Raw genomic sequence first — 20701 nt, forward strand, 5'->3', positions numbered from 1 at the left:
AGCATGTATTTGGTGGGGGTGTGCATACTGTTGCTCAAACAGCTGGATGTGTGTGTGTGTGCAGGAATGTATTTGTAAGCATGTCATCTCCACACTGATGTGTTTGTGAAAGTATTTATACAGCATTTATTAATAACACTTTATAAACATGTGGAACTGAAATGAACTTCCAGGTTCTGAATGGTTAAATCAAGACTTTTACTGTACACGCTCTATTCAGAGTAAACACAGTATTTAGAAAACTGTAACTTTATTAAAATACAAAAGCAAATACATTAAAGATTAGCAACAATGAAAAATATATTTAATAAAAGTATCATATAAAATATACAAATATAATGTGGAGTGCATTTATTTATTTGAATAGCTGCATTATTCTGATAAGAGTATTTGGTGAATTTGGTGCAACCCAGAAACATTGCTTATAAAGACTGAGCTATTTGATACTCCTTTTATACCCGATCATGATACCCCCCCCCCCCCCCCCATTATCAAGTCACCTGTTTATTGTTGAATGTTTCAAAATGATGTAACCTCAATAAATTGTAAACTCACTCTTATTTTGTCCCTGTCCCAACTTTTGTAAAAATTCCACAAAGTACAAGTTGCTCAGCCAATACAATAAAAGTAATTTCTTTGTACATGTCCCAATTTCTCTGTATATGGAGTTTGTATTCTTAATATAATTCATGTACAGTATGTGGAATTAGAAAGCATGTAGGTCATTATTTGAAGTTTTAATTCGAACTGCATCACAGTCGTGTATCACTAATCCTGCATTTCCTAACAGATCACGTCCACAAACATATGAAACTTTTTACTGATTCATCTGCTCTTAAATCTATATGAATTCTAATTCTAAAGTAGAAGCTTCATCACCCATTTATCACTCAGCAAGAAGCTTCAGCTTCAATTACTTCATATTCTCTGTTCCATCTCTCTGTTTCATCAGGTTTAGCTGTAAAATACACATCAATAATCATTTTAATGAAATCTATAGTATTAAATGTAATTCTGTCATTATATGATTAATAAATAAATGTCTCTGATGCAGAAAGTATGTTTATTTTAAAATAAATGATGACCAGGAACACTGTGGGTCCTTACCTTGAGTTCTGTAATATATGTTCACCAGAATGATGGTGGGCAGCACAAACAGAGACACTGTCATCAGCCTGAGCACCCACAGCAGGTCTTCTGAATGTGATCGACTAGACACTAAATTAAACACACACTAAATTAACACTTCAAATACATACAAATACTACACTATTCATAGACTTAATTTTATTATACACATTACATGAAAAAGCTAACCTGAATACATAAAATCTTGTATTTATTATCCAGATGTTTTCGTACCTTGGACTGAGATCCAGCTTTTTGGTGACTCTCCTTTCTCTGGGTGTTTACAGTGATAGAAACCCTCATCTGATTTTGAGACACTGTGTATGGTCATATTGTCTGTCGTTGGTTTCTGAAGGACTAAACCATCTTTATGAAAATGAGCCTGGTGGTCTGAGACATTTGTTTGAATATATAAACAGCGTAAAGTCAGGGAACGTCCCTCAGTTACAGGATGGACAGGACTCTCCAGGATCACATCACCATCTGTAAGAAAAAAGAAAGACAACACTGAAAACAATTTGTCAAGAATGCAGTACCACAAAGAGCTTTATGTAATACAATTAAGTTGTACAATAACATTTCTGTATATTAAAACAATAACACGTAGTTTCTATGCTGATCTATTGATAAAAAATTTGGGGATTCACCGTGCACTGTGATGTTGACAGGATTACTGCTGCCTCCAGATTCAGACTGACACCAGTACACTCCAGTGTAGAATGAATAGAGAAAGCTGATGTTGCATGTAGATCCAGAAGCTGATTTCCAATCTGATGAACAGTCTGACACGTCTTTACTCTCTCTGTATCGTCTCACTCTCCATCCAGTAGAGTCTCTCTGTCCTTTACAGCTCAGTGAGAGAGAGTCAGCATAAAAGTGTTGAGTTCTGCTAGGACTGATGATCAGAGACACTGAACCAGATTCACCTTAAACACAAAAATGAAAACAGAAATGAGAATCATATACAAGTGCTAGAAATATTTTAGTGCTTTTAACATTCTCCGCTCTGGATATTAAACAAAAAAATACATAAAACAACAAATTCTGCAATTAGTAACAGAGCTGTAGTTATATACTCACCTTAAACATACATTCATTGGCAGTTTCATAAGCTACACCTACCATACTGATGCACTTTGTGGGTATACAAATACTGACTGTAGCTTACCTGTCACTCTGTACACCTTGTCAACTGACTCTAACTGACTGGCTCATTCACTAATCAAAAAAAGACCCCTATAGGGATGTACTGTATATTCTAAGCACTGTGTACTGGTATGAGAGCATCAGGTGCAGCAGAGCTGTTGGGATTTTTAACTGTTGTCTCTTTATTAGGAACACATAATATGTTAAGACTTCTTAGGGGTTCATTTAGAGACAGTTAACTATATTTTTCATGCACAATTCATGTTAATCCTCTTTTAATCTTTCATCAGTGGACTCTTGATCCCATTATGCTGTTGGTTTTAGATTTTTGGCTGGAGCTTCATTCTTCTGTATTTACAATAAATAATAAAAAAATCCCAACAACACTGCTGCACTTGATACATTTATATCAGTACAGCACACACTTCATGAGTCCAAGTGTTAATGTGAAATAAGAAATCCTTTTTCACAATCAATGTTCCAATTCATTCTGTGGTCAGAGCAACTGGAATACTTTCACTGCAACATTGAACCAAAGATAATGTCTGAACCTTGCTTTGTACACAGGGACACAATTACACAAGAACAGGACAAGGCCTTCCCCAAACTGTTGCCACAATATTAAAATGCATATTATTTATTTTATATAATTGATTTTCTAGCAATGTTAGCAATGGCTGTAGCTGAAACAGCTAAACTCAATAAATAAAACATGTTCACATACTTTTGAAAATTAAGCGTGTTACACTTTAACTGAGCTCTTTTATTGTTAGATTTTCTTACCAGTGATCCACAGTGGTTGTGGTTGGCTGTACTGTGTGTGATAGGCTGGTTCTCCTCTCTCTGCTCCACATACATAAACCCCTGTGTGATTGAGAACAGCAGGACTGAGAGTGTACGAGCCTCCAGCTCCTCTGCTGCTGTCTGAGAGGAGAACTAAGTTTTCTCTTCTAATGAAGCTGCTGCTGTATTGAATCACTTTGTACCAGCTGAATATCCAGCCTGTAGTGGAACCTCGAACCTCACAACTTAGAGTCACTGAGTCTCCTTCAGTCAGCCAGTTCTGTACAGATACATTCAGTACCGGCTGTGGTCGGTCTGTTACACAAGAAAAAAACAAAATAGCAAATCTGTGATTAATTTGCTCAATATTAACCTTTTTGCAATAAAAATGTGAACAATCACTCACCTGATACAGTCAGTATAACAGTATCACTGATCTCTGAGTTCTCTGAGTCACTTTTCCTCTCACCTCTGCAGGTGTATTTACCCCCATCAGAGTAAATAACAGATCTGATACTGAACTCCTGTGTTGTTCTAACTGGGTTAAATCCACCAGTTTTATTCCAGCTGTATGTCCACTCAGCATCTCCTCCTCTCTGTATGTCACATCTGAGAGTGACAGTTTCTCCACTAAACACCTGATTATCAGGATTTATGGTCACCACAGCTTTAGGACTCTCTGCATAAATATTTAAGAGTTTGTTATTAAAACCAACACACATACACAACAATTACAGCTGTACTACATATTCTATTTAAGTAATATATAATAATATAGTGAACATAATGCTTTAGTATTTGCAAGCATGAATGTCACTCACCAGTAACATTTACCCAGAGTGCATCACTGTAGTGTGTATAGTAGACTGGGTTTCCTCTCCCAGGTCTGCACCAGTACTGACCCACATCAGAAACACTAACTGAGCTGATGGTGTAGCTGTGTGTTGTAGTTTCAGTCTGATGGTTCTGTGTTTGTTTAAACCAGTAAAACTTCCATCCAGCAGACTGTGGATCCAGCTCACAGTACAGAGTCACTGAGTTTCCTGTTAGTGCTGCTCCATTAAGGTTAGATGTGAGTTTAGGTTTAGGCTTTAATTCTGTAGAAGATAAACACACAGTGCAGGATGTGAAACCTTTACCACAGATATCACTTCTACAGAGAGGAACGTCTACATCAAATCGTGTAATTCTGGAAAGAGGAATGTTCTGTAAATGTTCTGTAAATGTTCTGCATTTGTCCACCATACAGTGGGGTCAAAAAGTATTTAGTCAGCCACTGATTGTGCAAGTTCTCCTACTTAGAAAGATGAGAGAGGTCTGTAATTTTCATCATAGGTACACTTCAACTATGAGAGACAAAATGAGAAAAAAAAATCCAGGAAATCACATTGTAGGATTTTTAAAGAATTTATTCGTAAATTATGGTGGAAAATAAGTATTTGGTCAATAACAAACAAGCAAGATTTCTGGCTCTCACAGACCTGTAACTTATTCTTTAAGAAGCTCTTCTGTCCTCCACTCGTTACCTGTATTAATGGCACCTGTTTGACCTCGTTATCTGTATAAAAGACACCTGTCCACAGCCTCAAACAGTCAGACTCCAAACTCAACCATGGCCAAGACCAAAGAGCTGTCAAAGGACACCAGGAAGAAAATTGTAGACCTGCACCAGGCTGGAAAGAGTGAATCTACAATAGGCAAGCAGGTTGGTGTGAATAAATCAACTGTGGGAACAACTGTAAGAAAATGGAAGACATACAAGACCATTGATAATCTCCCTTGGGGTCAAGATCTCATCCCGTGGGGTCAAAATGATCATGAGAACGGTGAGCAAAAATCCCAGAACTACACGGAGGGACCTGATGAATGACCTGCAGAGAGCTGGGACCAAAGTAACAAAGGCTACCATCAGTAACACACTACGCCGAGAGGGACTCAGATCCTGCAGTGCCAGGCGTGTCCCCCTGCTTAAGCCAGTACATGTCCAGGCCCGTCTGAAGTTTGCCAGAGAGCATATGGATGATCCAGAAGAGGATTGGGAGAATGTCATGTGGTCAGATGAAACCAAAATGGAACTTTTTGGTAAAAACTCAACTCGTCGTGTTTGGAGGAAGAAGAAAAACCCAAGAACACCATACCTACTGTGAAGCATGGGGGTGGAAACATCATGCTTTGGGGCTGTTTTTCTGCAAAGGGGACAGGGCGACTGATCCGTGTTAAGGGAAGAATGAACGGGGCCATGTATCGTGAGATTTTAAGCCAAAACCTCCTTCCATCAGTGAGAGCATTGAAGATGGAACGTGGCTGGGTCTTCCAGCATGACAATGATCCCAAACACACCGCTCGGGCAACGAAGGAGTGGCTCCATAAAAAGCATTTCAAGGTCCTGGAGTGGCCTAGCCAGTCTCCAGACCTCAACCCCATAGAAAATTTGTGGAGTCCGTGTTGCCCAGCGACAGCCCCAAAACATCACTGCTCTAGAGGAGATCTGCATGGAGGAATGGGCCAAAATACCAGCTACAGTGTGTGCAAACCTGGTGAAGACTTACAGGAAACGTTTGACCTCTGTCATTGCCAACAAAGGTTATGTTACAAAGTATTGAGTTGAACTTTTGTTATTGACCAAATACTTATTTTCCACCATAATTTACAAATAAATTCTTTAAAAATCCTACAATGTGATTTCCTGGATTTTTTTTTTCTCATTTTGTCTCTCATAGTTGAAGTGAACCTATGATGAAAATTACAGACCTCTCTCATCTTTCTAAGTAGGAGAACCTGCACAATCAGTGGCTGACTAAATACTTTTTGGCCCCACTGTATGTGTCATTGGATGCTCCCTCATCATTCAGTCAGATTCAGTGTCTGTAGCGTTAGTCAAAATGTTACAGTGTAAAATTTAACTAAACCTGATCTGGATAAAGTGGTTATAAAATAATAATAAATTATGATATAAAATATTTTCCAAAAAAGGTTTCCAAAAAGTTGAAAAAACATTTAGGAGACACACTGTATTGGTGTTTTACCTTTCATTGATGTAAAATCTTTTCATTATGTAAAAATTGAAAAGAAAAATATTTCTGGTCCACAAACATAATTTGACACAGTTTTTACAGCAGATGCCCTTTCTGATGCAACACTCCTTATTTTATCTTGGCTTGGGACCAGCAAGTGCAACTTCGATTGGTAGAATGTTTAAAATTATGATCATGATGAATGTAGTGATGTGATGCTGAAGTGAATATGTGTGTGTAGAAGAGATGAACACACTCACCTGATACAGTCAGTGTAACAGTATTACTGATCTCTGAGTTCATGGAGTAAATTTTACTCTCACCACTGCAGGTGTAGCTACTACCACTGTACTGCTCTGTAGCAGTGAATGATAATTCTCTGTTCTCACCAGCAGGGAGAAGTTGTAGCTTATCTTTAAACCAGTAGTACTTCCAGTCCTTGTTTGTGTCTTGTATTTCACATGTGAGAGTAACATGTTCTCCACTGAATATTCGTCCACCAGGCTGCAGGTTCAGAACAGCATTTGGTCTCTCTGTACAGTTAAAATAAATGTGATCACAAACTAGTTCTACATGTTATAAACTCACCCTGCTCTGGTAATGTGAGCTCTATATAATCATAGTGATTAAGTCTAATTACAAATAAAATTACAAAAATAGTGATGCAGTAAAAAATAAAAATAAAAAGAAAGATATTATGTATAAGCAAAGCAACTAAGTTGTTCTTGATAACTGTTTTTAAGTTTGTGTTTTTTTGTAAACCCAGAACAGAGTAACAACGTTTTTTCCTTTTACAATATAAACAGAGGATTTCTCATCTTCAACAGATGTTTTGTGTCTGTAATGTTTATTAAAAATGTAACAGAGTAAAATTAAACTAAACCCTGATCTTATTATAAGTTATTATAAATAAATATTAATAAATTATGATATAAATTTGTCACATATCCAGCCCATGTGTGCTCCTGTGCTCCTAGAACTCATGTACACCTGCCACGCCCACCTTTACCTTTCTCCAATCCTTGATTGAAGACTATTTTGATTTGGTTTGCTCTTTCGCCAGTGGATGATTTTGATTTAGCTCTGTCGGTTTGTTTTGTTATAATGATACTTTGCTTTTGATTCTGTCCGTCCATCCATCCATCCGTCTATCCTCTTTTGCCTTGGTCTGTTAGCTTTAGCCTCTTTAGCCCTGTTTGTCTTTTTAGCTTCTGTCTGTTTGTTCATACCTTGTTAGTCTTGTTTCTGTTTTAGTCGTTCTTGTGTAGCTTAGGATTTATGTCTAGATTTTATGTTTATGTTTAGATTAGTATTTAGTTTAGCATTTAGATTAGTCCATGTGTGTTTAGTATAGTTTAGTATTTAGCTTAGCTCCTGTGTGTTTAGATTAGCATTTAGTTTAGTATTAGCTTTAGCCTTTAGCTTAGCATTTAGCATAGGTCTTGTTTGAGTATCTTCTCTTGTGTAAACCTTGTTTTGTATTTTGTTATCATTTAAACTCTTTTTGTTATAACATCTCTGCATGTGTGTCCGCCCCCTCTTGTCTTGTCATAGCTTATATAGTGTTACATAATAGTCTCCCCTTAAAGGACACAGCGAGATGTTTTTTGTTAGTGAATTCACTGAATTTGGCTCTGTTAGGTTCTGTCAAACCTTCCCGCTCAGTAGGCCAGCTCCTTATGATGGAAGCAACTCGTGTGTTGAAGGCTTCCTTCTTCAGAGCCAGCTCTACCTGCAGAACCTTCTTGACCCTCAGCCCACTGAAACAGACAAGGTGACGTCTGTTATGACGTCTCGGCTGAAGGGTGCTGCTCGAAAATGAGCTAGGCAGCTTTGTTCTGACAGGGGAGCTGAGCTGAAGTTGGTTAAGGATTTTGAGGGCCTCATGAGAGCCAAATTTCCAGGAAGAAACCCTTACAGGTTTGGTGTAGGGAAGTTTGCCCAAACTCCCGTGCCCATTGGAGACGCTCCACGCAGCAAAGCGCCCACTGCAGTGTATGCCCGGCATCCAGTGCTTGCTGGGGATGTTTGTGTTCCCCAAGTGCCCACTGCTTATATAGTCCGGGTGCCAGTGCCCGCTAAAAATGCTTGTGACCGTCCCACGTCCATGTTAGGAGCCAGTCGGGATGTTTTGTTGTGTCCTGTTCCTTGTTTCAACCCTATAGGCTCCAGGGGTCCTCAGGCCTTCCCACCTGCTTCTGTTTCATACATGTTTTCACCTGTTAAAGTTCGTTCCAAGCCCCTACCAGCTCAACCCGTTTCTTTAGGTCTGTCGGTTCAAGTTCTGCCATGCCAGGTCCAGCCCGTGAATTTTTCAAGCCCAGTTAATTCTGTTAGTCAGTCTGTCATGCCTGGTCCTAGTCTGTCTGTCCAAATCTGTTCTGTCTCTTTGTCATATTCCATTAGTCCTGATTAGTCTGGTCAAGCTTGTTCTGTCAGTCAACCTGTCATGTCTTGTTCTTGTCCGTCTGTCCAAGTCAGTCCTGTCTCTTCATCGAGTTCCATGAGTTCTAGTTTGTCTAGTCATAATGTGCCCATAGTTCAGTTCAGTCAGGTTAGTTCTAGGCCCTTTGTCAGCTCAGCCTGTTTCATCAAGTTCACCGGTTCAAGTTAGTCCCATGATATGGCCATGTCAAGTCAGTCCGGATATGCTAATTGAAGCTAATTCTGTCAGTCAGTCTGACGTGTCTGGTCCTTGTCCGTCCGTCCAACTTCATCCTGTCTCTTTGGCAGGTTCCATGAGTCCTGGTTTGTCTAGTCAAGTGCCTGTGTTGCAGTCTACTAATCCTGTTCCATGTTCATCTGTTTCTGTCTGTCTTAATGGTCAGTCAGCAGTTTAGGGTTCCATAGATACTTTGTTTGTAGTCCCAGACGGCGCTTCAGGTCTCTCGTTGGCGCCCCCAGATGCTATATTACCAATTAAATTCGTAAATCAAGGGTCCACTGTATGTTCAAAAAGACAAAGGTTCTCATGGGGTGTCCTAACTTTTTCACATGACTGTGTAGCGTTACATAAAATCTATTTTTACAATGTTGGAAAAACATTTGGAAGACACACTTGGTGTTTTTACTTTTAATTATGTTTAATTGGTGTAAAATCTAAGGAAATAATTTTGGTCCACATACATAATCTGACACAGTTTTTACGGCGGATGCAACACTCCTTATTTTATCTGGGCTTGGGACCGGCAAGTGCACCTCCCAATGACTATAGGTTAATGGTAGAATGTTTAAAGTAATGATCGTAATTTGTGATGAATGTAGTGATGTGATGCTGAAGTGAATATGTGTGTGTAGAAGAGATGAACACACTCACCTGATACAGTCAGTGTAACAGTATTGCTGATCTCTGAGCTCTGGGAGTGAATTTTACTCTGTCCACTGCAGGTATAGCGACCACTGTCCTGCTCTGTAGCAGTGAATGAATATTCTCTGTTCTCACCAGCAGAGGAAAGTTTGTGATCATATTTGAACCAGTTGTACTTCCAGTCCTCACTTGTGTCTTGTATTTCACATGTGAGAGTGACTTTTTCTTCACTGAATATTCGTCCATCAGGCAGCAGGTTCAGAACAGCTTTTGGTCTCTCTGTACAGTTACACCAAATAAATGTGATCACAAACCAGTTCTACATGTTATAAACTCATCCTGCTCTGGTAATGTGAGCTCTATATAATCATAGTGATTAAGTCTAAATACAGTGGAACCTTGACTTACGAGTTTAATTCGTTCTGTGACCAAGCTCGTAACTCAATTTGCTCATATATCAAATCAAATTTCCCCATTAAAATGAATTGAAACACTATTAATCCGTTCCAGCCCCCCAAAAACCACACCGACTTTTTGTTTTTAAATAAGAAAAATGTACTTTATAAATAACAAATAATGTATAAAAAATAATAATACATAATAAAAGATTATGTAAAGAAATAAACTGGTTTTATTAAGTGTATTTACCTTGAAAATCAGACGAAGATGCTTGCGGAGGTGGAGATTGGCGGAGGAAGTTGGGGGAGTGTTTCATTTCGTGCTCTATCACTTAACTTACTCGCTACACACTTAATGCTACAATATATTGCTAAATTTAACTTACACACTATGCTACACTTTATTGCTAAACTTAATTGCTGTTTTTAAAAAAATATATATTTTTTCACTTCACTTAATCTTCTTCTTCACTGACTTTTGGCTTTTTCGCCACACTTTCCTCGCGTTCACTTGCTTGTACGGCAAGATAACCAGGTGAAGTGAACGCTCGCTGGGCTACCTAGTGGCGGGTGGCGTAAGCTCGCTCGCTCGTAACTCAGATCTCGGCTCGTATCACAAAGCAAAAAATCGACCAAGTGACAGCTCGTATCTCGGAAAATTCGTAAGTTGGGTCACTCGTAAGTCAAGGTTCCACTGTACAAATAAAATTATAAAAATGGTGGGTTAACGTTTTTATATTGTCTTCAGTGTTTGTGTTATGTGTATTTTAATAATTAAATAATAATAGGGGAGGTAGGTTGGTTGATGAGTAGGTCCGGGGGTAAGTTAATAGACCCGTTGGTGTTTCAGGTTTCCCTTTAAATGAGTTTTGTAGTGGTGGTTTTCTTTAGCGAATATTTATTAGCTCCTTGAGTGCTGTGGATGTGTTTTTAGTGTGCAGTGAGTTACACGGGTGAGTTAGCTTGTCTGGCCTCTGGAAAATACTTGTCCGATCTACCTGAACCTCTTTTCCTGGTGATTAAGTGGTTAATAAAGATGAACTGAGTAACTTATCTCCGTGGTGTGTGTGTGGTGGTTCCAGCCTCTGATCCGGACCTTACCGGGATAACAAAGGTGGTGGCAGCATTACGCTACCTAGTTACATCCAAAGTTTATTACAATATGTTACATATTTGTACTCTAGAACCATTTATAAGTTTAGGTTAATCGTGTACTGTCTCTTTAAGAGACACGGTTTTTTTTCTGTTTTGACACTGCTGCAGCGCGCTCAGTCTGCGGGATGCAAAACTGGGAAAAGGTATGTGTTCTAGCGGTTTTTGGTTAAAACTTTAAAAAAAAAAACATCAATAAATATTCAGTTATAAACAGTATAAATAAGGTTATGAACATGAAGATAAGTTGTGGCTTATATGTGAACTTTGTAAAAGACACTTTTTAAAGTTTTATTGAAGATGTGTGTTTTTCTGCTCCACGGGGTTTCCCCATGTGCGTTTCTGTTAGGAGGGGGCTGATGTCCTGCATGTATACATGGGAGAGTAGTGTTCATTCCTGAGCTACACATTTCTGCAAGGTCTCCAGAACCATAATGCTTATATTTATTTGTTTATACAGGTATGTGGTTTCTCCAGTGCTTTCTGTTTATTGTTTCTATCATTCATTAACTAAGATATAGTGTTTCAATTGATTATATTTACATACAGAGCTGGTTATGGTAATTTTATGGTGAATATTAGAATCTTTTATTTTATTTCCATGTGTAATGTGTTTAATTTACCTTTGTATAAAAGATAAGTACATGTATAATTATTAGCACCCTCAGTCTGCGGGATGCAAAACTGAGAAAAGGAAGGGGGCTGATGTCTTGCATGTATACATGGGAGAGTAGTGTTCTTTCCTGAGCTACACTTTTCTGCAAGGTCTCCAGAGCCTTAATGCTTATATTTACTGTATTTGTTTATACAGCACCGGCCAAATAAAAGAAATCAACCAGTAGTGGTCGTGTTCAGAGTCCTTCCTTTAAACACCGCAGCACTCATCGAACACAACGCAGATTACGTATATAGTAACGGATGTGCAGTCGGACAGTGTTAAGAACATTGAGTCGAGCACACCCGTTACACTGTCTCAAAAACAAGTTAGCAATGGACCTGTAGGAGCCCACTGTGGGCTGGAACAAAGAGTCATGAGAGTTTGTTTATTTTGTTAAATTAATCCATACTGACTCTAAATTGTAATGTTTTCTAAATAGAATTTTATGTTTCTATATACAACTTAAAAAAATAATTATGGATGTAAATAAAATATGCACTGTGTAAAAACACAGTGCATATTTTATTTACATCCATAATTATTTTTATTTTCTACACTATCCTAACCTTTTCTAAATGGGGCTGTAGAAACCAAGTATAAAAATAAAGACACAGTAACAGTCTCAACCAGCAATAGAGAAAGTGGATGGAAAATAAAAAGAAATAAGAACTGGTCATTGCGATGTGACAGGCTACTGTAGCCATCTGTGACAAGGCCAGCTCTTGGAAAACGGAAAAGACAGAGAACTGTAGGAAACTGCAGTTCCAGCAAGGCATAAGTGGATCCCCCATCACACCAACATACGCTTCAGTTCATTTGGTTAATTTTGAACTTAATGTAATGTAAATTAATGTCATTTTATTTTATCCACACAACACGGGGGTCTCTGTGACCACAAAGAACAAGCCAGAAAAGTCATTGTCAACAGAACACAAGGACAAAAGAATAAAATCTGAATAATAAGTTTATATAAATAAACTTAAATGTAAAAAAGCTAGAACAGTAACTGCACTTGTTTAAACTTTGTTGTTAACACATTTATATAACAGTTTGCAAGTGTTTTCTGTGGGCAGCTGACAGTCTTTTCTTGTTTTAGATTAATAAAAATATGTTGTCAGCTGCTGCGTGTGTTGTCAGAGGTGTGTGCTAGCGTGTGAATAATTAGCCTGTGTCTCAATGTCAGTACATGACAAAAACTTTAAAACCTTTTAATCATTCAACATCCATGGTTAACAACATGAAATTAAACTAAAGTGTTGTTACTTAAATGCACTTCTAACTTTCTAGCTGTAAAAAAGTAGAAAAATTGTACCTTTAACTGTAATTGTGACTCTATCACTGAACTCTGAGTCGTAGTTTCTCCTGTGAGCTCTACACTGATACTCTGTTACTCCTGCATTAGTGGTCTTTACACTGAGTGGGTTGGTGTTTGGAGTTACAGGTGTCGGATTCTTCCCAGTTATTTTGTACCAGTTAAATGTCCATCCAGCAGACTGCTGCTCCTGCAGCTCACAGTACAGAGTAACAACGTCTCCAGTGTAGATGAAGCTCTGAGGAACTCCAATCACAGTTGGTTTGGGTTTTGCTGTTGAAATAATAGACATCAGAGTTTTTTTCCCTTACAATATAAACAGAGGATTTCTCATCTTCAACAGATGTTTTGTGTCTGTAGCGTTTATTAAAATGTTACAGTGAAAATTATACTAAACCCTGATCTGGATGAAGTGATTATTAAATATTAATAAACTATGATATAAAATCTTAATGAAGGTTTCTAAAAAGTTGGAGACACATTGTATTGGTGTTTTTACCTGTTATTACATTTAACTGGTGTGTAGAAGAGATGAACACACTCACCTGATACAGTCAGTGTAACAGTATTACTGATCTCTGAGTTCTGGGAGTGAATTTTTCTCTGTCCACTGCAGGTATAGCTACTACCACTGTCCTGCTCTGTAGCAGTGAATGAATATTCTCTGTTCTCATTAGCAGGGAAAAGTTTTTGATTATCTTTAAACCAGTTGTACATCCAGTTCTTGTTTGTGTCTTGTATTTCACATGTGACAGTAACATGTTCTCCACTGAATATTCGTCCATCAGGCAGCAGGTTCAGAACAGCTTTTGGTCTCTCTGTACAGTTACACCAAATAAATGTGATCACAAACCAGTTCTACATGTTATAAACTCATTCTGCTCTGATAATGTGAGCTCTATAATCATAGTGATTAAGTCTAATTACAAATAAAATTACAAAAATTATGGGACAGTAAAATACTGAAAAATGATATTATGTATAATTAAAGCAGCAAAGTTGTTTTTGATAACTGTTTGTGTTTAAACCTTTGTGAACCCTTCAGTGTATGATGCTACTTTAGAGTGCCCATGCACTTCTTTGTTGTATGCTTCTTCTATATCCACTGATAGAATGTCCAATAGAGTGGACAGTGAGTGGACACAGTATGTAAAAACTCCATCAGCATCGCTGTGTCTTATTAACTCATACCAGCACAACACACACACACCACCACTGTCAGTGTCACTACAGTCCTGAGAATGATACACCACCTAAATAATACCTATTCTGTAGTAGTTCTTTGGGGGTTCTGACCATTGAAGAACAGCATGAAAGGGGGCTAACAAAGTATGTAGAGAAACAAATGGATTACAGTCAGTAATTGTAGAACTACAAAGTGCTTCTATATACTAAGTGAAGCTGATAAAATGGACAGTGAGTGTAGAAACAAGGAGGTGGTTTTAATGTTATGGCTGATCGGTACATATATAATTATATAAACTTGTCTGGATGATCAAATGTAATCCAAGAACCACCAAAACAGTTCTGCTATTATTTAGAAGCTGCTGAAACACAGGTGGCACTGTCCAGATGTGCTTAGATGAGCTTAGTTTCTGCTGTGCAAGGAAGAAGCTCCTGCTCCAAAATCAACTCTTAAAAGTTCTAGTAAAACCTGTTGCTGGTCACAAGGACAAAGAATAAAGAAAGGAAACTGTCTTGTTTCTTGTTCCACACATACAATACATTTGACTTGACTAAATATTTGGCTACTTTGAAGTGGAAAATTTCATAAAGCTGTTTTGACCATAATTCAGCAATGGACCTGTAGGAGCCCACTGTGGGCTGGAACAAGAGGTCTGATTTAATCCATACTGACTCTACATGCTAATGTAACCTAAATAAAATGTTATGTGTTTCTATATACAACTTAAAAATAGAATCATGCATGTCAATGAAATGTGGGAATGGATATAAAATCAATCTAAATAACAAGCCAGTAAAGTCATTGTCAACAGAACACAAGGACAAAGGTATATAAATAAAATCTGATGAACTTAAATATAAAAAAGCTAAAATAGTAACTGCACATGTGCAAAAGTTAACATCTTTGACAAATATAACAGTTGGCAGATGCTTTTTGTGGGCAGCTGACAGTCTTGTCTTGTATTAGGTTAGTAAAAATATGTTGTCTGCTGCTGCGTGTGTTGTCAGAGGTGTGTGCTAGCCTGTGACCCATTATATTAAACTGGAAACAAAAGACAGAAACAAACAACAAAATCACATAAAAATGTCATGGGTGTCCAAACGTTACGATGACACACATTTATGTAATCATCACTGTCATCTTCACTTTGTAAAAAAATATTTCTGGATCACACAGATGAACACAATCAGATTTGAGTCTGTGTCAGTATGACAAAAACTTTAAAAACATATAAATCATTAAATATCAGTTTAATTTCATGTTGTTTTTCATTTTAAATTAAGTGTTGTTTTTTTAATGCACTTCTAACTTTATAGCTGAAAGAAAAAGTACACAGCAAAAACTGGAGTGTTGAAATTTCAGAGTTAAACATTTCAGAGTTGATTTTCACTCTCAAAGTGTTATTTTAACACATTCGGGTTTAAATTGTGTTCAGTGTTGGAGTTATTTGGCAGAGTTAATTGGATCTGTGTTAACCTAACTCCACAGAGATTTAATTCTACTCCGCCCATGCATTTAGATTTAATTAAACTCCCCCCATGCATTTTACTTCTTCGGTTGGAGACAGGGAGACGACGGCACCATTTTCCTCCTCTGAAGTTTACATGGTAAGTGTAATTAATTCAGTCTTAATGAAAGTATACATTGATAATGATATAGTCAGTATAAAACACAGGTGTACTGAAGGATGTGTGTGTGAGAGTGAGAGAGAAAGTTTCTGTTGTAAGTATGCTGCACAAATTGACTGCAGCTGATTGCTGCCACTGAAGTTACATCAGCTGCTTTTGGTCCTGTGTGATTTGTTTTTTTTGGTTTGTTTGTTTGCCGTCTAGTCTGCTAGGTTAGCAAGTGAAATGACTTGTTTTCTCCCTGCCTGATGGGGAACTGTGTACTGTGGTTGTTTTGTGTTCTTTTTTTCAATGATTATTCTGGGCAAATGGTTAACATATTGGTGGCTCATATGATTGATAATCATGGGTATGTGTTCCATATTCTTTTTATTTGTGCCAAATAACTGCATGACAATTGCATACATTTAAATTAGATATTTAATCTCTTTTTAGATTAAATGAGAATCTGACAAGATGATGAGGGAGATTTTTTAGCACCGCCAGGGTTGAAATTAAGCATTTAATGTAGTAGTACAACTAGTAGTTAAAAATTTATTCTTTATTAAAGGCTGATTAAGACTTTTCTGTTTTGATGACTAGACGGAATGCGTTCTTCAAGCCAAATATCATAAAAGAGGCCAAGAGGCTCACTTCAACACCAGAGCTGCGTCACGTGTTGCAGTCAGCAGAAAGTTCACCAGGAGGTGATCTTGACTCGACATGTATGTTATGTGTGTTTTAATGCATTTGCTGTAATTTTCACCTTTCATAACTTTGTAATTATAGACTAGTTTATACACTGGACAATCATTGTCTGTTTACTGTTCTTAATATATGTCTCTTCATTGTTCCTTATCTGGACACTACTGCACTTTAACTGTATTATATGTAAATCTCTATCTTCTGGTTAGATGCTGCTGCATTTTGTTGGCTCTGTACTTGTACTCTGCACAATGACAATAAAGTTGAATCTAATCTAATAATTGCAGTCTTTTTTTTGCATTAATTCATGCATTCATTATTGTAGAGTTTAAGATTGTTTGTTTATTCTCTGTTTTGTTTATCTAATTTAAGGGAAAATATGACCAATAGATAGACATTTCAAAACTTAACACCTCTCTGTAAAAGTATTAAATTTGATGAATTTTCCATTATTTGATTGTGACTTTGTCTTCAGCCTATGACCAACAAATGACCTGTTGTTGCTTTTGCATCTTCAACCGCCACCACCAGGAAAAATAAATGTTATTGTTGAAAATTATTTGGTGTATTGGAATTAATTATTTGTATTATTAGAAGAATAATTTAGGAAGTTAAATGAACACTACTGAAATAGTAAAATATAACTCAGAGCAGTGTTATTTTTAGATAGAACCCAACAGTGGTTGCATAGCAGATCCTGGATTTGAACCACCAATCTTCCGGTTGATAATCCAAAGCTCTACCCACTAGACTACCACTATCCAAGTTCAGCTAAAGTTTGTACTCCCTTAGTTACTTTTACTCTGTTTTATGAGTTAAAACAGGAACTCTGACAAGGTGTTAAACATTGAACTATTTTGAAAGTGTTGATTTAACTCTGCAGAGTGTGGAGCTATATAAACCCTGAAAAAGTGTTAAGATCAACTCTGTGGGAGTTAATTCAACACTGGACTTTTTGCTGTGTAAAAAAAAACATGTCGTACCTTTAACTGTAATTGTGACTGTATCACTGAACTCTGAGTCGTAGTTTTTCCTGCGTCCTATACACAGGTACTCTGTTTTTCCTGCATCAGTGGTTGACACACTGAGTGGGTTGGTGTTTGTAGTTACTAGTGGTAGAGGAAACTGATGAATGAGCCAGATAAATGTCCATTCAGTAGACTGCTGCTCCTGCAGCTCACAGTTCAGAGTAACAACGTCTCCAGTGTAGATGAAGCTCTGAGGAACTCCAGTCACGGTTGGTTTGGGTTTTACTGTTGAAATAATAAAGATATCAGAGGTTTTTTTTTATGTCAAGTGCACCTGCCAGTGGCACAACACAAAATGTTCTTTCTAGTCTCATTTCACAATTGCTAAAAAAAAAAAAATCACACGTGTCCATGGTTTTAATACTTTATAAAATACAGTGACTTATCAAGCTGGTTAGGTTAGTGTTAGGTCTTACTAATTTGCCTGCTAAGGTAATAATATGTTTGTGGTACATAGCATTACATTGATTAGGTTTCATGTTTTATTTTGTAACACATCTGTAAAAAGAAGGAAAAAAAAGAATCTGAATCTAAAAAACGATTTGTTTGTAAAAAAACTAGTTTGGTTCCTGGAGAAACCAGTAAGTGATCCAGTAGGGACCTGTTATGAAAATGTTCTACTAAGAACATGTTTTAAACAAAAGTGCTGTGAAGATTTATTAAGTCTTTGAAGTAAAGTTGTTTTTGTAACAGCACTGTCGCCTCACAGCAAGAAGGTCCTGGGTTCAATTCCCCTAAATCCTTTCTGTGTGGAGTATGCCTGTTCTCCCCTGTACTTGTGGGTTTCCTCTGGTTTCCTCCCACAGTCCCAACACATACAGCCAGGTTAATTGGAGCCTGTGTGTGTTTGCCCTGTGACACACTGGCGACCTGTCCAGGGTGTTTCCTGCCTCTCGTCCAATGAATCGTACCTATCATGACCCTGAATAGAATAAAGCGGTGGTAAATCAGACAATGAATGAATAAATAATTAACCATTCTCCTACTCATCCCCTAATCATCAGCTACAGCTCACACTTAAACCAAACAGTTTTTTACTTCTCATGTATTTATTTATATATTTTCGACACTGCAGATTTGGTCATATCATTAAAAACCACTAGTACACCTAAAATAAGTTTGTACAGATTAAGTAAACTCTTAGCTAGGCCGCTCAGGTGGCGCAGCGGTAAAGTACTCTAGCACACCAGAGTTGGGGTTTTGAATACATCATATCAAATCTCAGCTCTGCCTTTCCGACTAGGCTGGGTGGCTACATGAACAATGATTGGCTGTTGTTCACAGGGTTAGAGGGTAAAAAGTCGGATCATAGGTCCTCGGGGTGTGGCCCTCCGTACACATTGCCCATCAGTGTATGAACTCGACTCGTGCAGGTGAAAAATGCAGTCTGTACTAACTGCATGCCGGAGGGGGCTCAAGTCAGTTGAGAGGCATCCTCAATCAGTGTAATTGGACATGACTAGATTAGGGGAGAAAAGTGGGAAAAATAGAACATTAAAAAAAAAGTACACTTTTAGCTTACTTTTTGGTTTAATTTTCCTAATTTTAACCATTGCTACGCAGTGCAATAAATAAACCTCTTTATGTTGACTGAACTGTTTTAATAATTAGATCTTAGCACATTATATTGTTGATATAAGAAACCAAAGTAAGACCTTGAAGAGAAAAGCACTAAAATTAGTGGAGATCATCATAATCTGTCTCCAGTTCTCTTATGTGTGAATTCTAAAATCTTAGCTCACAAAGTCAATGACTTTTACAGTGTAAATCTAAAAGCTTTGATTTTCAGACTGCTTACAGTTATTTCGCATAAACATGATTAGATTATGAACTGTGCTGTGTGAGACTTGACAGCTAATATTTGTCACACATCAGACAATTGTTATTATTAGTAAACAAGAACCCATGTAAACACAACACAGTTTTTTTAATGATGAGTGTATTTATTAAAGGAGAAATGCTGTTCAGCCCTACCTGACCCTATATACAATGCCACATTCTAAAGAGATGCAAATACAAATGTGCAACAAAGTAATTGAAATCTACCAGTATGGAAAGCTAAGGCTCTGGGACTACAGCAAACCACAGTGTGAGTCAAAAACGTATCAATGGCTCATCCAGGATATCACAAAAAACCCAAACGAACATCTGCAGGTCTCATATACCTCGGTCAAGGATAATGTACACAAATTCACAGTAATAAAGATACTGGGTAAAAAATGGCATTCATGTGAGAGGTTCAGGGGGCAAATCAATGATGACCAAAAAACCTCACAATATTTTAGCTAAAAACGGCCACAAAAACATCTGATGACCCCCAAAACTTTTAAATAATATTCTGTGGACTGATAAGCCAATGCTGTGAACTTTTGCAAGACATGTGACATTACATCTGACACAAGGCTAAAATTTTAATCTAAAATTATGTCAACTAATATTATCAAAAATGGAACATTATCGAAATATTCCTTTTTATCCTTACTCTTTTTCTTTAATTTTATGCTATACACACCATTTCAATACACACAGCCTGTATATATAAGTCTTGTGGCAGGAACGAAAGATCAGCCAGTTATACATGTAGTCACCCTGAACGGACTATGAATCCCAGTAGCTGCAGCGCTGATGAGCACTAATGCACTGCACCTGACTCTGGGGCTGGTTAAGGAAGACTTGGAGATTGGTGCAATGTTGAATCACTGTTTACACTTAGTTGATAAGGTAATTAGCCGGTGTTTATTCTTAAATTTTCACCTTTTATAAAGAATATATGAGACCTCTTACTATTTTGCCTTAGAAGGCTATTGCTAACTGTTGGAAGACACTTTTTCACCTGTGTTGGTTCTTTGAACCAATTTTGTGGGTTTTTTCTGTCACTTTCAGTTCCTTTAGTGAGAGAAGCACTTTATCAGTGTGTCAAAGGACTGGTGGACCAAGTAGCTGGTTGGTTGACCATAGCGCTCTCTCCCTTTAGCTGTAGGTGGGCGAGAGCATTTCTATGGGGGAACTCTCTGACACCTTCCTCCCGGTTTGTTGAACGGTAAGTCAGGCTGTTTGGTCTGCAGTAGAGCATAGCAAACTACATATCCAATCCAGCTTCAGACAGTGACCCTTTTACGTTTATTCAACTGTCTCTTTTTGTTTACATTCTAATTCATCTCTTATTTAGTTATATCTGGTAAAGTAAGCTTTACCATTCTGATGCTCTCTAGTATCTGCACTTGAGACCAGAATCATTCTGGTGGTGAGTCTTCCTCTGTGATCTTCATCACCCCAT

General features: G+C 37.6%; 1 protein-coding gene across 3 annotated transcripts in view; it reads right to left on the reverse strand.

The window, feature by feature from the left end:
• Positions 1-465: 465 nt before the first annotated feature.
• The window catches only part of LOC134312429 (Fc receptor-like protein 5), a 37133-nt gene continuing 16897 nt past the window's right edge, over positions 466-20701 (reverse strand). For all 3 annotated transcript variants that reach the window (XM_062994371.1, XM_062994370.1, XM_062994372.1), the window contains 12 exons: positions 17380-17649; positions 13444-13716; positions 12899-13171; positions 9388-9657; positions 6332-6604; positions 3879-4154; positions 3464-3736; positions 3058-3372; positions 1776-2054; positions 1363-1611; positions 1108-1218; positions 466-958 (listed from right to left, as the gene is read on the reverse strand). In XM_062994371.1, coding sequence (XP_062850441.1) covers positions 891-958; positions 1108-1218; positions 1363-1611; positions 1776-2054; positions 3058-3372; positions 3464-3736; positions 3879-4154; positions 6332-6604; positions 9388-9657; positions 12899-13171; positions 13444-13716; positions 17380-17649 — 2930 coding nt within the window. In that variant the 3' untranslated portion in view covers positions 466-890. The remainder of the gene's footprint in view (positions 959-1107; positions 1219-1362; positions 1612-1775; positions 2055-3057; positions 3373-3463; positions 3737-3878; positions 4155-6331; positions 6605-9387; positions 9658-12898; positions 13172-13443; positions 13717-17379; positions 17650-20701) is intronic.

The sequence above is a fragment of the Trichomycterus rosablanca genome, chromosome 4 (assembly GCF_030014385.1).
Source record: "Trichomycterus rosablanca isolate fTriRos1 chromosome 4, fTriRos1.hap1, whole genome shotgun sequence".
In the NCBI taxonomy this organism is placed as follows: domain Eukaryota; kingdom Metazoa; phylum Chordata; class Actinopteri; order Siluriformes; family Trichomycteridae; genus Trichomycterus; species Trichomycterus rosablanca.